This window comes from Haematobia irritans, chromosome 1 (assembly GCF_050003625.1).
Source record: "Haematobia irritans isolate KBUSLIRL chromosome 1, ASM5000362v1, whole genome shotgun sequence".
NCBI classification, from domain to species: Eukaryota; Metazoa; Arthropoda; class Insecta; order Diptera; family Muscidae; genus Haematobia; species Haematobia irritans.
Window position 1 is genome coordinate 279,051,155 of NC_134397.1, and position 16,574 is coordinate 279,067,728.

At 35.7% G+C, this 16,574-nt stretch overlaps 1 protein-coding gene and 1 long non-coding RNA gene across 4 annotated transcripts in view; both read left to right on the forward strand.

Moving 5' to 3' along the window:
- Positions 1-5,120, forward strand: part of LOC142226507 (uncharacterized) — a 65,160-nt gene extending 60,040 nt beyond the window's left edge. For both annotated transcript variants that reach the window (XR_012719688.1, XR_012719690.1), the window contains one exon: positions 4,810-5,120. This is a non-coding gene — a long non-coding RNA (uncharacterized LOC142226507). The remainder of the gene's footprint in view (positions 1-4,809) is intronic.
- A 196-nt stretch (positions 5,121-5,316) lies between these two features.
- Positions 5,317-16,139, forward strand: LOC142226484 (growth hormone secretagogue receptor type 1-like). 2 transcript variants are annotated; one of them, XM_075296540.1, is made up of 4 exons: positions 5,317-6,143; positions 8,263-8,425; positions 8,542-8,722; positions 14,830-16,139. In XM_075296540.1, exons 1-4 carry the CDS (start codon positions 6,093-6,095, stop codon positions 15,806-15,808), a joined length of 1,374 nt encoding a protein of 457 aa, XP_075152655.1. In that variant the 5' UTR covers positions 5,317-6,092; the 3' UTR covers positions 15,809-16,139. The 2 variants fall into 2 exon arrangements, with proteins under 2 accessions (XP_075152655.1, XP_075152664.1); XM_075296549.1 differs by lacking the exon at positions 5,317-6,143 and having other exon boundaries at positions 8,297-8,423.
- The last annotated feature ends 435 nt before the right edge of the window (positions 16,140-16,574 follow it).

Here is a 16,574-nt window from a genome sequence, read left to right on the forward strand (position 1 = left end):
CCCGTTCGGACTCGGCTATAAAAAGGAGGTCGCTTGTCATTGAGCTTAACATGGAATCGGGCAGCACTCAGTGATAAGAGAGAAGTTCACCAATGTGGTATAACAATGGACTGAATAGTCTAAGTGAGCCTGATACATCGACCTAACCTAACCTTGAGTCAAAGTTCAGGTAGGGAATTCACCACGATCAAAGACCATATGTACTTAATGGGTGTGATGGGGTGGAGGGTATCAACATATTTGCGATATTTTTTTGTTCTGTATACTAAAACAGTTAAAGAAATTATTAAAATTTCATGGCGCAATTAAATTTGAAATAAATAGTCCCTCGATTGTACTTTCATTTAACGGATACTCTGGTTCTGACGTTACCATACCAGACAATGTAATGGAATAACTTATGAAGAAATTTTACAACACTTGAATCACAAGCAAAACTATTTTTGCGTTTAGTTTCCTGTCCAATGTCGTCTGCATGGTTATGCACGATTTCTTTTCTAAAAGTTTATTTTATTCTCCACAAGTTCCAAATCCTTGATTTAGCTTTACGCTCTATTTAGTTTGTTTCAGAATATATCTCTTGCCATAGGCCTTATTATCCATAATTTCATTAATGACGAAGAAATATGATGTTTCACCAACTTAGACCATGATGTGCATATGGCGACACAAAATATGAATTAATTTCATTAATCAAACTGGCAAAACATACTTGAGCCAGACATGAGAACAATTGCAGCCACAAACATGCGAAATAGGTTTTCCATGTAAATCCATTGGTACATACATCCATCCATCCATCCATCTTGGACTATGCTGTCCATCCATTAAGGAGCTTAAAACAAAAAAAAAAACAAAAACTAATTAAATTCGAATGAAAAATTGAAAAGACACAATAGACTAACACTGCAAAATGTTAAGAAGAACATAAATTCGCCAGAAAAAAAAAAAAACAAAAACCATAAACCAACCCAAAAAGGAACACAATAAAAATTTACAACACAAGTATGTGGGATGCGTAAGGCGGGGGCCTGATAGTATTGAATGGACCAGCCTGGTCAATCACAAATGAATGTTTTCAATAAAACAATCAAAGATGATTTAATTGAATATTGAATGAACGATGACCATTTCAATGGTAATGCCTATAACAACATCTGTTTAATGTATATTCATCATCTTTGAAGGAAAGCAAAAAACAAAACACTTTCACTATAAGAAAATGCTTTTCTTATACATGCCTGCAATTCAAAGCAAATGGATTAGAGTAGATTTTCTATTAAATTCATAGATGGGCCAAATTTATTGAGGAAGTATATTGCAAAAAATGTAACCCAATACGGCAATACGTTAGATATGGAGACGAAAGAGAAATTTCACGGACTCTCTCTGTGGAAAATATTTCTGCGCATATTATATACTTCTATATTATAGACTTCTTATCGGCAGAATATTTCTACCAAATAGATTATTCTTGTTTTTTTTCGAATGAGAAGGGTAAATATCTTCAATATTTACAAATATAAATTACGCCATTACTAAACAATGATTACGTTAGTGTAGGTATAGAGGCAGACAATTATTTTAGGATCACTTAAATTATTCAGTCCATTGTGAACTTCTCACTTATCAAAAATGAAAAGGAACCTTCTGCAAACCAATGTATTGAAATTCCCAGCAAAAAAATTGAAAGTTCTTCTGAAGGCACGACTTTAAAAGTACTTCCAAAAAAGTTCTTTTAATTCAATTTTTTATAACTCGATTTTTTCATATTTTAATGCATAATTTTAAGAATAAGAATTAATGAAATGGTAGAAATTATTTAAATTTTGTCGACAAAAATGATAAATCCATTCTAGAAAATTGCAGATTTTTGAAAATATTTGAGGACAGACATTTCACACAAGCCTTAAAATGCATTAAAAATTATAAAAATTTAATATTTGGCAAAATTCCACAATAAAGGGTGATACGGTCAAAATTTGATCAATATAAATACGTCAATTTCTTTCAATTTTGCATTTAAAAAATCTGAACACCCCTCATTTTGAAGGTGTGTGTGTAGAATGGTGCTCCTATTTCGATTTTGGAATTCACTCTTCAGTTGTCAAAATGCCGTCCAAGCAAGAAGAGCAGCGTATCAAAATTTTGCTCGCGCATCGCGTAAATCCGAGCTACTCGCACGCAAAGCTGGCAAAATCGCTAAAAGTTGCCAAATCAACCGTTACAAATGTAATTAGAGTGTTTGGGGAACGTTTGTCGACAGCCAGTCTGGATCGGGGGAAATCGAAAACCGGAAGCCGCTGAGACGACAAAGAGAGTTGCCGGTAGTTTCAAGCGAAACCCTAACCTCTCTCTCCGAGGTGCCGCAAATAAGCTGGGTGTATCGTCTACAACCGTGCATCGAGCCAAAAAAAACGAGCCGGACTATCGACTTACAAGAAGGTAGTGACTCCAAATCGCGATGATAAACAAAATACGACGGCCAAAGCGCGATCCCGGAGGCTGTACACGACGATGCTGACGAAGTTTGACTGCGTGGTAATGGACGACGAAACCTACGTCAAAGCCGACTACAAGCAGCTTCCGGGACAGGAGTTTTATACGGCAAAAGGAAGGGGAAAGGTAGCAGATATTTTCAAGCACATAAAACTGTCAAAGTTCGCAAAGAAATATCTGGTTTGGCAAGCCATCTGTACCTGTGGCTTGAAAAGCAGCATTTTCATAGCTTCCGGGACTGTCAACCAAGAAATTTACGTGAAAGAGTGTTTGAATAAACGTCTGCTGCCTTTCCTGAAGAAACACGGTTGTTCCGTACTGTTTTGGCCGGATTTGGCATCTTGCCATTACGGTAAAAAGGCCATGGAGTGGTACGCCGCCAACAACGTGCAGGTGGTTCCCAAGGACAAGAATCCTCCCAACACGCCAGAGCTCCGCCCAATTGAGAAATACTGGGCTATTGTCAAGCGGAACCTAAAGAAGACCAAAAAAACTTCTAAGGACGAGCAGCAGTTCAAGGCAAACTGGCTTTCTGTGGCGTAGAAGGTGGACAAGGTGGCTGTACAAAATCTGATGGCAGGTGTCAAGCGTGAGGCTCGGCAATTCGGATTTGGAAAAGCGAAAGCCTAGGTTAGGTTAGGTTATGTGGCAGCCCGATGTATCAGGCTCACTTAGACTATTCAGTCCATTGTGATACCACAGTGGTGAACTTCTCTCTTATCACTGAGTGCTGCCCGATTCCATGTTAAACTCAATGACAAGGGACCTCCTTTTTATAGCCGAGTCCGAACGGCGTTCCACATTCTAGTGAAACCACTTAGAGAAGCTTTGAAACCCTCAGAAATGTCACCAGCATTACTGAGGTGGGATAATCCACCGCTGAAAAACTTTTTGGTGTTCGGTCGTAGCAGGAATCGAACCCACGACCTTGTGTATGCAAGGCGGGCATGCTAACCATTGCACCACGGTGGCTCCCAAGCGAAAGCCTAACTGAAAAATTTTCCTGAATTTTATACCAATTGAACTTGAAAAAGAAATTTAATTTGATTTTTTAAATAAACGATTTCACCGATTTACACGCGTTTTTCCTTGACCAAATTTTGACCGTATCACCCTTTATGCGAATTCAGTGCAACGGCTGTTGAAATGGTGGACATCCATCCTATGACAGTTTTACACCACTTCCGGATCCAAAAAGAACATTTTCAGTATTTTTTGTCGACGCTTTTTTGCTGGGTTCATCAAATCATATATGTTCGTGAAGATAACTAGCCCAGACACAAACCAGGTAGTTTTTGTCTGCCCACCTAATGGGTTAATTAGAATTTGCGAAGATAAAATATTTAATAAAAATCACCACTTTCCACTATACCTGCGCAATATATTTTTGGTATTAAACGAAAGACCTTGAAGATTACTATAAACTCAAGTAGCTTTCATTCTCCAAAGCATCCCATAAATGTTAGTTTTGCCGCTTTTTTTAAAAGTTAGTTTGCACACTTAGAAATTCCTGCTCTACATTTTTTGGTATCAAATGAAAGCTCTTGAGGTAAGTGGTTTCTATTTCCGAAAGCATCCCAAAATATCGATTTTAATAAAAATAAAATTAGTTTGAGAGATTTTAAAATATAGGGTAGCCATGCCCACTGTGCAATACCTGCTCTACAGTTTTTGGTATCAGATGAAAGCTTTTTCCATATTTGAAAGCATCCCTGAAATATGGATTAAAAAGAAAATTACTTTTTTCACACTTTAAAATAATGTGCACATAGCCCACTGTACACCACCTGCTCTATATTTTTGGAACCAAATGAAAGGTCCTCGGGAGTACTATAAATGTAAGTGTTTTTTTTAGAAAGCTTCCCAAAACTATTTATTTTAAGCAAAAGAACAATTAATTTGCGAGATTTTAGAAAATGTCTCACCCTCGCCCACTGTGCAAAATCTTCTCTCAATTTTTTGGTATAAAATATTTTTTTATTTTTTGGTAGCAGGTATTGCATTGTATTGGTCCGCGAGGTCTTTGAAGCTTACTTTTTGAACAACCAGTGGCAACCGTGCTACTACGACAACTTATTGTATAATTTAAAATTCTATATAACCATTAAGAATAAGCTTAGCATTTATGACGAACAATCAAATCATAAACCACAAAGTCATTTGAGAATAGCTGCTCTCATTTCCATATGTCACTAATCCTTTAGAGACAGTTTTTAACAGGGTTTTGGCCCCCATATGAGTCATTACTTTTTTCACACAAATCACTAATTAACGCTCACATCATTGGTATTCTCTTTTATTTTCTTACAGAGACTTCCTTCAAAGGATTTACGAAATCCCTGTGGAGCACATAATCTCCAATTGTAAGTGGGTAATTGAGAATTGAGTGCTAAGTGCTTTGCGTCATTGAGAAATGACCACAAATTGAGTTATTCAATCACAACACATCGTCAGCCTTCCCAGGAACTATCTTCATGAAGCACAGCTCCAAAGCATGCATTTAGAAAAGTGTTAGAAAGTGTATAAAACAGGCGGAAATAGAAAATAATAACAATCGAAGAAAGTCCAACAAGTATTCCAAATATCCTGTGGTTAGCCAAAAAAAAAAAAAAAAACAAAAAGCGACACACTTCCTTCTACACACTCTGTGAAAGTCACTTGGAAAACCATCAAGGTTCTACTCATACAAAGAAATTCCGCTGAAGGGAAAATATGTGATTATGAGGCTTTGGTTTACTGCTTGTGCACAGTAGCTATGTTATGATGATGGTGATATGGACCGGTGTGGACAATAGAGCTGTAATTTGATTTAAAACGCCCTCCAAGTTACGATTCAACGATATACCACGTCTAGCAAACAGGCAGCGGCGGCGTTAGAGGCGATTTCGAGTGGTCCATTGGAGGTTGTGGGAGAATGCCAGGTCTGTCGCTTCAAACGCCCACCATACCCACACAAACGGAGACGAGTAGAAGAGACGAACGAAGACGAACAATCACAAGGAGAACAGCATGAACATGGCGAACCCACCGTACGCATCACCAAAGCAACAATACCAAAAACCACAACAAAAACTCCAACAAAACCAAATAAAATTACCAAATCATCAACGGACCTGCCACTGGCTTTGCCACGACCAATTCATCGCCTACGCCTACAAACTGCTTTTATTATCCTCGTCTGGCTATTCGCATTTAACACTGGCAAGGTCAGTGCTGTGGACGAGCTGGCGGCGGTAACCTTTCCCAACAAAGGCATTACTCCATCACTACTCCACACCACTACAATTACAACAACAATTTTTACTCATTCCGATCATTTAATAGCCTCACTCACCCCCAACGATGGAGCCCTTCATCCCCTTCATCCACAAGACCATAGTAAGAATGAAGTCATTTATGTGGCAAGTGATGAAATCACTTTGACCAATTCCAAACGCCTTCAGTCTACACCACCATCATCGCAAACTCCTTCGACACCCATCGTTTATCCAACGTCATTTAATGACTCCATCATCGCTAGCAATCTCTCCTCCACAAATGCCACCTATGAAAATGAAGTGCCCGAAATTCCGGCTTACATTCGCACCACTGCCATGGTATTCTGCATTGTCATCATGCTAATGGGTGTTATTGGAAATGTCATGGTAAGTACCATGTCGAACACTAACTGAGCTTCTTTGTTCTCTAATCATAATTTTTGATCGTTTTTCTTAATGACGCTGAATGTTAACGTCTGAAGTGAAAGTTTTGAAAATTCCAAAGGTCAACTAAGAAATATTGCTTTTTCGGTTATTTCGATACACCTTCAGTGATCATCTTCAGCGAGATATCTCATCTAACTAATGCTATTTTACTTATGTTTTTGATTTTGTATAAGATTTCTGTAAATCTATGCACAGTGATCTGTGTCGGTTTTGTAATTGATGCGTTCGTCAGTGGGAGTATTTATTATATGTAACATCTCCAGTGCGTATCTTCTCCTAGTATTTTCTTCCATCGTCGTTATTTCAAAGTTCTTGAAATTTAGGATGTGTTCTGTAGTCGTGCAATGTGTTGCAAGGGCCGTTTTTTTGTTATACTGGCTTGTCTTTCATCTTTTGGTCGGACTTGTGGGCAGAAAATCTAGTTTTTAATTTGGACCTGGTAGTGCCAAAATAAGACATTGGTCATGGATTGGTTTCGTCCCCATCACATTTTATTTTGTATAAAACATTCGATTTGTCTTCCATTTTTATCTTAGTTTTGGTTTTGCTAAATAGGTCATTCATAGTCTTGTTACACTTTTGAGCTAATTTGTAGTTATCCGTTTTGTAAATATTTGATTTTTCAATTCTTTCGGAAAACCCCGGTACATATGTCGTCTTTTTGAAAACCATGGATATCGCTTCTCGTTTGTTGTGATTCGTATTTCTTTATTTTTCACGTATTTTATGAAATCGCTGATTGTGTCATTGGGGAAGTCTATTTGTTGTAGTATACATCGTATTTTCTTCTCGTTAGTCTTGTGAAATGTTACGTCGCTTATGTTTAAAACCCTATTAATAAAATTGGTAGCAGTGTTAATCTCAATACGCCGAGGATGATTGGAGTGAAAATTTATTAGTCTTCCTGATGCTGTTTTCTTTTGATACCAAGCCAAACTTAATTGATTCTTGTGTCTTTGAACAACAATGTCAAGATAGGGCAATTTTCCTTCGGTTTCACATTCCATTGTGAATCGAAGTTGTCGATTAAAGGCGTTCAGTGTCTTAAGCAGTTAAAGTAATATATTTCATATAATTGAGAAATTTAATAGTTACACGTGCATCAGCCATTTTAGTACTGCGTCGCTTCTGTAACATATACCCCAAATACATTTTGCTTCAAGCATATATATTTTCAGGATTGGTCCAAACAAAATATTGTTTGCATTGTTCAAACATATTATGTTTCACCTTAGGGCATACACTGGTAGTAAAAAATTTTAATGACTTTTTCTTTGTGTGGATATATTTTTAAGGTGTCAATTGATTACTTCCATTATTTTACTTGCAGCATACTCTCTAGGTCTCTCTTTCTAAACACATATATGTTTATAGGCTATTTCCAAATTAATATATGTTTGCATCAAAGCATATTATATTTACAAACAATTTATGTCCCAAACATAATATGTTCTAACATATTTACATATATGTCTCAAACATGTTATGCTAGTTTATGTACATTATATGTTTGCACTTAAAAATATTGTGTTAAAAAATTTGAGTTCCAAACATATAATTTTTACACCCAAACATATGAAAAACAGTCTTTTTCGTCCGTGCGTACTTTGCAATTATGAATGTTAAGGTTAGGTTAAAGTGGCAGCCCGATTTATTGACAGGCTCACTTAGACTATACAATCCATTGTGATAAATGAATGTGTATCGCAGTATATGCCTCGCAACATTGCTTTTCCGAAAATACTGAGGAGTTTACTTTTCCTTGAATATTTTAGTGGATTTTCAGAGCCTAGTATTGGCATCCGAAACACAGCCACAATCCTCATATGTGCAAAACCACCTTGCTAAGAATTTTACCCAAATAATACACAACATTTTGTTTTCCTTCATTCCCTCCCCTTGTGAACATACGGCATTTAGAAGAAAATTCCATTCTATTATATTATTACAAATGGTTTTAATTTATTCCCATGCTTTGTTAAATGACAACATTTTTTATTTAGTTTAACCTCAATAATGTGTATATATGGATTTGAATGTATCGGTTTTCTTTGTGCAGGTACCAATTGTCATCATAAGGACCAAGGATATGAGAAACTCCACAAATATATTTCTGACTAATCTCAGCATAGCTGATCTTCTAGTACTTTTGGTGTGTACACCTACAGTTCTGGTGGAGTTGAACACTAAACCTGAAACCTGGATATTGGGCCATGAAATGTGTGAGTAGTTCTTACTTTGCAGGATAAGGAACGAGGAACCAAAAAAAAAATCTTAAGAATTTATTCTTATTATTGGTTAGCTATTTGAGCATTTTTAAATTGTCTCCATCATACAGGTAAAGCTGTCCCATTTATAGAATTAACAGTGGCCCATGCATCTGTTCTTACGATTTTGGCCATATCTTTTGAGCGCTACTATGCCATCTGTGAACCTTTGAAGGCCGGCTATGTGTGCACCAAGGCTCGGGCTATTCTCATCTGTTCGTTGGCTTGGGGTATTGCTGCTTTGTTTACCAGGTAAGTGACAAATTGCCCATAATTGTTGTCATCTGTCATTGCAAAACGACCATCATTAATTCCCACCATTCATTTGTTCATTCATTAGCATTTAGTAGTATTTAGAAAACTTGTCATTTTTCCACATCTAAATCATACATATTTAATATTGTTACTGTTTTGCTCCATGTTCCTTCCATTACATTTCATTGAATTAAATTCATATTTTTTCTTCTATTTTTCAAGTAGTTTTTGAATAGTGCATGTAGAGTTTTAATAGAAAGAGCCAATCATTTGTTTCAACAGTGTGACGTTTTTTCATGATTGATGGCAATGACTTGCGCCCATTCTAAGCATTTGACGTTTGTGGTAGGTTACTGCTTGGTTGATTGCTGTGGACAATTTTTTTTTTTCGATTGGAAATTATTAACATAAAAATCATAACAAATTGCAAATGAAATGATTATTGTGACCATAATGCATTTCAGTCATTATATGTTTTATTGTACTTTTTTATGGATTAAGTGTTGACAACTGTAATGACCTTGTTTGATAAATGGCTTATGAAAATCCATAGATATATTTAAGCATTCGATTAGGTTCTCTCCCAGACATATTTAAAATTAATGATTTCATTAATATGATATCTGTGTTTTATTGTGTAGAGAAAAAAAAACAAAAAATGCAAAAACAAAATAGAAGTTTGCTGCTCTTAATTGGAAAACAACTGGATGAACAAATTGTCTTCCAGGCAGAAAGTTGGCATATTTATTTATTAAAGATTAATTATTGGTAAGAAAGATGTTCACCATCTGTTTTACCGCAATAAGGTCAGTACTATGCTCGGGTTGACATTTCCGCGGTTACTTTAGTACAACAGTTCAATATAAAGCAGATAAATACTCAATTGATGCGCAGTTTCTTATTTCTCTACACACAAAAAAATAACTGCAAATAAATATTAACAACTTTATTTGTATGTAAAATCTGCTGATGCTCAACAAATTTGTCTATTGAATATGAGACATTTGTTGTTGAAATGTGTTTATGCTTGACAGAGGAAATAATAGAAATATTCTGAATTTTCAACAAATTGTTTTGTTGCGAAATTAGTTGACTGCTATCGATATGAAAACAAAAACAAAAATACAAGACTGGGGCCAAATCACCGCATTCGTCATCGAGTTCTGTTTCGTATCGAGAAACATTTCGGTCGCTGTAAAATTTTGGATCACCGCATTCGATCGTAATTTATTTTGTCTACTACTTTTTTTTTTACATTGCTTTAAACATATGGTAATAAGAAATTGGAAGCAAAAGATGATTTCAAAATAACTTTTTGTGATCAAAATATGTATATGTGTAAAAATTATTTGAATCCATGTGTTTTTGTTTTCCTTGTCTTCGGATTCAGAGGATGAGTACAAAGTGGCATTAATAAGGAAAAATATACGAGACAAAATCAGTCGTTTAGCATTGTCTGAAGTACATTGCCTATAAGTGATTCTATTTTGAAGTGAGTGCTTTTAACTAATTGTGTTTTTAACATCCATAAATTTAAAAGACGCTTTCGTCTGTCAAAAGAAGCTTTTAAATATTTTCTTGAAAAAATGAGGTTTTTTTTAAGCGGCTACTGTATTTTGCCAAAATATATAAATAATACTTCCATTTTCACCAACTTGTTTCTTTTTGTTTACCTTTTTCTGCTCAAAAATCATTACATTAAAAATCATTACTTCGTTTTCGATAGCATGGTACCTATCGTGTTCAACTTCGAGTAGAAACAATTCGATAACGACTGCGGTGATCCGCGTAAACTACATTACGACGACGAAGTACTCGATTTCGACTGCGGTGATTTGGCCCCTGGTGACGCGCACATCGTTGAAAACATGTACGAAAGCTAAAAAAAGTATACGAAGAATACCGTTAGAACAAAATGAGTATGAGCACATGCACGTGTATGATAGCAAGCAAAGAGCTCATTCATCAGAGAATACAGAAAAGCATTTATAAATGCCTGTAAAAAATTTATATTTTTTAAGTTTAGTAGTTAAATGTGTTTGTTGTATGAGATAATTAATAAAACCGTATTAATATCGGGATTAGAGTTATTACAATTCTAATTAACTAGAATATATATCACTGGGCAAAAAGTTGTCAAAATGCTTGCTAGACCCTGGACTACTCAAATTTAAAATCGTCATACATTTACAAAACTGAGTATAGGATTTTCGACACAAAAATGTTACATGTTCCCCGTCCAAAAATAGCATTTTGTCATATTCATTCTCTGTGTGTACTTAACAAAATATCTCCAAAATTGTTCCGGCAATTTTGCAATTTTGGTGCAATAATTCTGTCAATTTCAATTTAATTTTTTGTCAATACACCAATAAATTTGTTACAGGTCATTGATAGACATACAAATTTTTTCGTTCAAATTCAAAAATATTTGTTGAGGATTAAAAGTAACGTTCAACAACAAATATTTTGAACTGTTGGATGCTCAACAAATTACTTACAAATTATGTTATAGAGAACACAAATTATTTGTTGCCTTCTGATGGTAACGATTGCTAACAACTTTTTTGTAATAATGGTTATTAAAAGTACAAATTAGTTTGTTGCAGGAAAATTAACAAATTTTGTTATTGGTTTTCCAACAAAAGTTATTGGTTCTCAAACTTATTTTTATCTGTGTAGATTTCGGCAAGACTTTAAAGGAATATGTTTGTTTCCATTTATAATTTAGATTATTTCGCGAAAATAAAGTGATTTTCATTTCGAAAACCGAACATAGTACCCACCTATAAACTGAATTGTTGAAAGAGAGTCTAACCAAACGGACTTCCTTACCAAACCTAACCTATGAGGGCTTCATCACGAAATCAAATATTAAGGTTCGTTTCTATGCTGACTGCTCCAAAATAGTCTTATCCGTGTTTGAATATGTGAACATCCTATTCAATGTTTGCATTAAGTATGATGAAAAATTGTCAATTGTTGAATGACAAGGACTGTAATAAATACTTGACCCGCGAAAATTATCCAACATTATGGTGATTTATCTTTTCGTATAGTATCCTCCTTATATGATACACTTGTACCCAAGATGTTACAACTTTTTTAATTCATCTGGGAGATACGTTTACTCGAGCTCTACATAGCCTTCAAGTCGCTGATTGCTGTTTATTCAAGTGAGATCTTGTGTAGGATGGTTACATCGTAGCGATGCTAAACATATTACCTATGAAAATATTACCAACTTTTACTACATATTTGATCATTCGAAGTCCCTTCCCCTTTAAAAGTTAGCATATAAATTAATTTGTATTGTAATTCATAAAAAAAAAAAATAAAAATGTTACGACTTACAAATGCGACTAGTAATATCAAAGCTACATGTCACAACAATCATTTTCAAATAAAAACTCCATCAATACTATTTAATTGTCACCTTTTCGAATAAGTTGTCCAATCATCTAGTAGATTAACAAGCAAACAATTGAATCATTAATATCTCATTAATTTCATTCTTACATCATATCCGCCGCAGCTCTCGTATTATAGAGTCATTAGCATTTTTATTAACATTTGTATTCTCTTGAGATGCTAACTACAAAAGAAAAAATCTCGCCTTACATCGCTTTTTACATCATTCAGACTTCAATGTGTCGTCATCGTAGTGTCAATATTAACAAATTCACACATATACAATATGCCAAACAACACTCGTCTTTCCATAGAGATGACCGATTAGAAAGATTGTAACGAAATATTTCGCACACCTGACGACACGAAAACCCTTCGGTCTTTGTATGAGTGTGAGAGCAACTGTAAATATACTCACAATTCTTAGCTATTGAGTTGTAAATACGCAGATAACAGAATTAATTTTAAGAGATATTCAATCGCTGTTGGTGGCTATTTACTAAGAGACGTTTAGCATGTGTATGTGAGATGGCGCTGCTGTTGCCCTATTTTGTTTAACATCAATTGCATCTCATTGTTTTTCAATGAAATAATGTCGACATGAGAATACTAACACCATTCGTCCTTACTATTACACACGATCTCTATACATCTTTTTCCCCTACTACTCTACGTTAATGAATCTCGTCTCGTGTTGTTTTATTTCTTATTTCGTTGTGCTGTTAACATAGTGTTGTTCGTGATGTGCCTTATTGACACTCTCTTCTTGTTCTTCATTCCTTAGTATTAGGGCTTTTGTTTTTTTTTTTGGAGGAGCCTATTTATAACAACAACATACAACACCCAAACAAGTTTTTTTTGTTTTGCTCAAGGGACTTCAAATTAAACTTTATCGATTTTTTTTTGCCAAAATCTTGGTCAAGATTTTTTTCGTTGGTGTTAATTTCTTTTTATCAACGAAAAGTGTATTGAGAATGACAAACACCGAAAAATACTTTCTCACACATTAATTACATGTAGTTAAGACGGCAAGGGGTTAATTGTGTTCGTTGCGGGGAGATGTAGGTGACAGTGTGAGTGAGTACGATTATTGTTGAAACAATAGATGAATGAATGGGAGCGTACACAAAAAGGACACCCCTCCGGGCCACAAGCAGCATGCGGCATCTGATAATGCTGCTAAAAGCATTTTCGGTTTCATGTTACACCATCTGCCATCTGCTTTCACTCTCATTGGCATTTTGTTTGGAAATTCCTTTGTCCCCCATGCCCCTTTAATCTGCACCTATGCCCGTCCAAATATCCATGCTTTGTACTTGTCGCTGTAGTTGGACGCTTTACTCTGCAATATCTGCGATGTGGAAATGATTGTAAAATTTGTGGAAAATTAAATGACTTACAAATAAAAAGGCGACAGCCATCGAGTTTACGTCTTCTGTAACTATCCTTAATGATGAGACTGTCTGTAATAAATGATAATGTCAAGATATATTTCAAGGCTAATTTAAAAAGTCTTTGTTTTTATTTTTTGCGAAAATGTTTTAGATCATAAATGGAGAACTTGTGAAATATTTGACACTTGTCAAATAATTGGATATCGATATTTTGAGAAGACACCGTGGAAGAGAGATAACTAAATTGGCACCAGATTGCGGGCATTCAATATCATGCCATTCCCAATATTTTTCGGGTATACACCATGTTATATATAGTAGTGGTTAATTAATCATTTATGGTACTTATGTAAAAAATGAAAGAGCAAAGAGGACCTCGTGTCATAAAGACAATGGTTTAAGAAATGAGGATAATATTGTCATTATCAAAATGATGGAAAACGGGAGCTATATGAAAATCCCATTGTATATTAACATATATATCTATTTAAATTACGTCCAATGTACCGGACATTTTCTTGTCATGCATCTCAACAAACACCGTTCGGACTCGCCAGAAAGGACTAACTTTCACTTGATGCATAAGTTCATATTTGTGAAAATCGTTTAAACATGTTTAAATCATCCCAAGAGTTGGTCCAAAATTTACCAAAGGCCTTACTATAAAAGACTAAATTTTTTAAAGATAAAAAAATGACGCCGTCAACCTTTCCAACGAATAGATAGACAGACTAACAGACGGATGGAAATGGTACCAAGCAAAATGCTAAATTTCTAGATAACAATTATGCCACAGATCGTCAACATATTTCCCGTAGGAATTTCTTTCTTATAGAATATCGGGGAGCCAAAGTGGTGCAATGACTAGCATGAGTGAGCGTGAGTCCTTCCAAAAAATATCGTGCGTGCGTGGGCGTGAATTAGGTGTCTTCGTCGTGAGTGTGCGTGAGTCAAATATTACTCACGCGCACACCTCTAATACTTTAGTACAATAAATACGTGTGCAATCACTTTCCACAACTGCACATCCACAATATGCAATCACTTTCCACAACTGCACATTCAAAGTCCTTTTGAAATTCTATTGTCCCTCTCCCCTTCCGTCTATTCACAATGATATTGACGAATTTCTCTTTCATCTCAAAACATTCCATTTCGCCATTTCCATAGTTCCAGCTAACCAATATCGACTTTATTGGCAAATCAAAATATTTTTTCCAAAATGTTCTATGCTTTATTTCTTTTCTTTCCATATACCTATCTCTCGCACTCTCTGACATATTCCATCAACAAATACAGTCCTATATTTTGGATTTCCGAATATAAATTCCTCGACTATATTGATGGGTCCTCGGTTCCAGTTTGTCTAACACAAGCCCTGACTATATGGACACTGGGGTTTTTCCTGATGACCACCATTATCTTTTTTATTTTCCCCCTCTTCATATTGATTGTGTTGTATGGTGTCATTGCGAAAAATTTGATCTCGGACACGGGGACGATGATGCGTATACGACCCATAAAACCGGAACTCAGTTTGAAGGCTCGCAAACAGGTTGTCCTAATGCTGGGAGCTGTGGTGTTATCCTTTTTTCTCTGTCTTCTGCCATTTCGTCTGTTGACCTTGTGCATCATTTTAACCCCCGATAGGATACATGCTTTGGGTCTGGAACGTTACTACAATGTCCTGTACTTTTGTCGCATCATGTTCTATCTGAATTCGGCCATAAATCCCATCCTCTACAATCTGATGTCGACGAAATTTCGCAAAGGATTCTATAAGCTCATTTGTTCCGTATGGCTGGGCCTTCTCACCTCACTTACCTGTGGCTATTGTGGGGCATGTGGTAAACGAAGAGGTGCCAATGCCATGGCCACAATCACCACCACATCCAACTCGAATACCAACACCACCACAAATACCTCCTCCAGTATTCTGTCGCGCAGTTCGAATCGTCGTTCGAGTGATGAAGTTTGCAATCGCACTCGTGTCCAGATACAAATGCAAATGCCCTGTGGCAGTGATTGTGAAATGGTTGCTATGCTCCATAGTAATAACACGTCTGTGGTAGCGGCCAGCTTGCCGGCTCTCAACAAATATGGTGCAATGACAAGTCATCCCCAACGGCGCTCATCGTCATCGTCAATCCAGACATCAGTGAATGCCAATGCCCAACATCAACCACACCATCATCATCCTCAGCATCGTCAGCATGTAGCTTGTAATCGCTTCAAGGCCAAGCATATAAGTTTCGAAGAAGACGCTGTACTGGCTTAATGGCTTAATCAGAGATATGAGAGTGGTGGGCTTGATGGACTCGAAGCAAATACATCCCAAGAAATTCCACTAGAGCTTAAGTAGCCCTGGCCACCAACCACATCTCGTTATTTATGCTTGGAGTAGTCTTCATTTAGTATATATTTATGTACAAGTATTCTATTATGTATTGAGTAGCAGTATTTAGTTAATATGTATGTGTATGTATGTATGTTATTATGTATATAAAAAGTGTATGTTGTGTTATCACTCATTGGCTATATAAAATGGATTTCAGTGAAGACATTGGTGTCTTAGCTGAATATTAAAGGACCTGGTTATTTCTCTATTATTTGCTTAGTTGGTTTCTTTTTTTTTTTTTTTTTTTGTTATTCTTTATGTCCCTTTACTTACAAGTGGTAAAAGATTAATGGAATTACTTTTAATAAATATTACAGAGGTTAATAATGGTTTGTAGTAGTAGTCCGTCCCTCAAGCTCTCTTTCCCTCTCTCACACACATAATCATGTAGCTAGTGACTTCGCGCGTTTATCACATATTCATAGTGAGCAACAATTATACTCACATTAAGAAATCACTAAATGCATGGAGAGTATATGAACAGAAGAAGTGTTTTTGGGAGAAGTCTATCATTAACCCCCGTTTTCGGGTAGCTCCGTTAGATTACCGTACAATGCATATGCCACTTGCGAACGTAACTGGTATAAAATTTGCCAGTTAAATAAAGCATTATTTTATTTTATTTGTCATGAAAATTAAATAATAT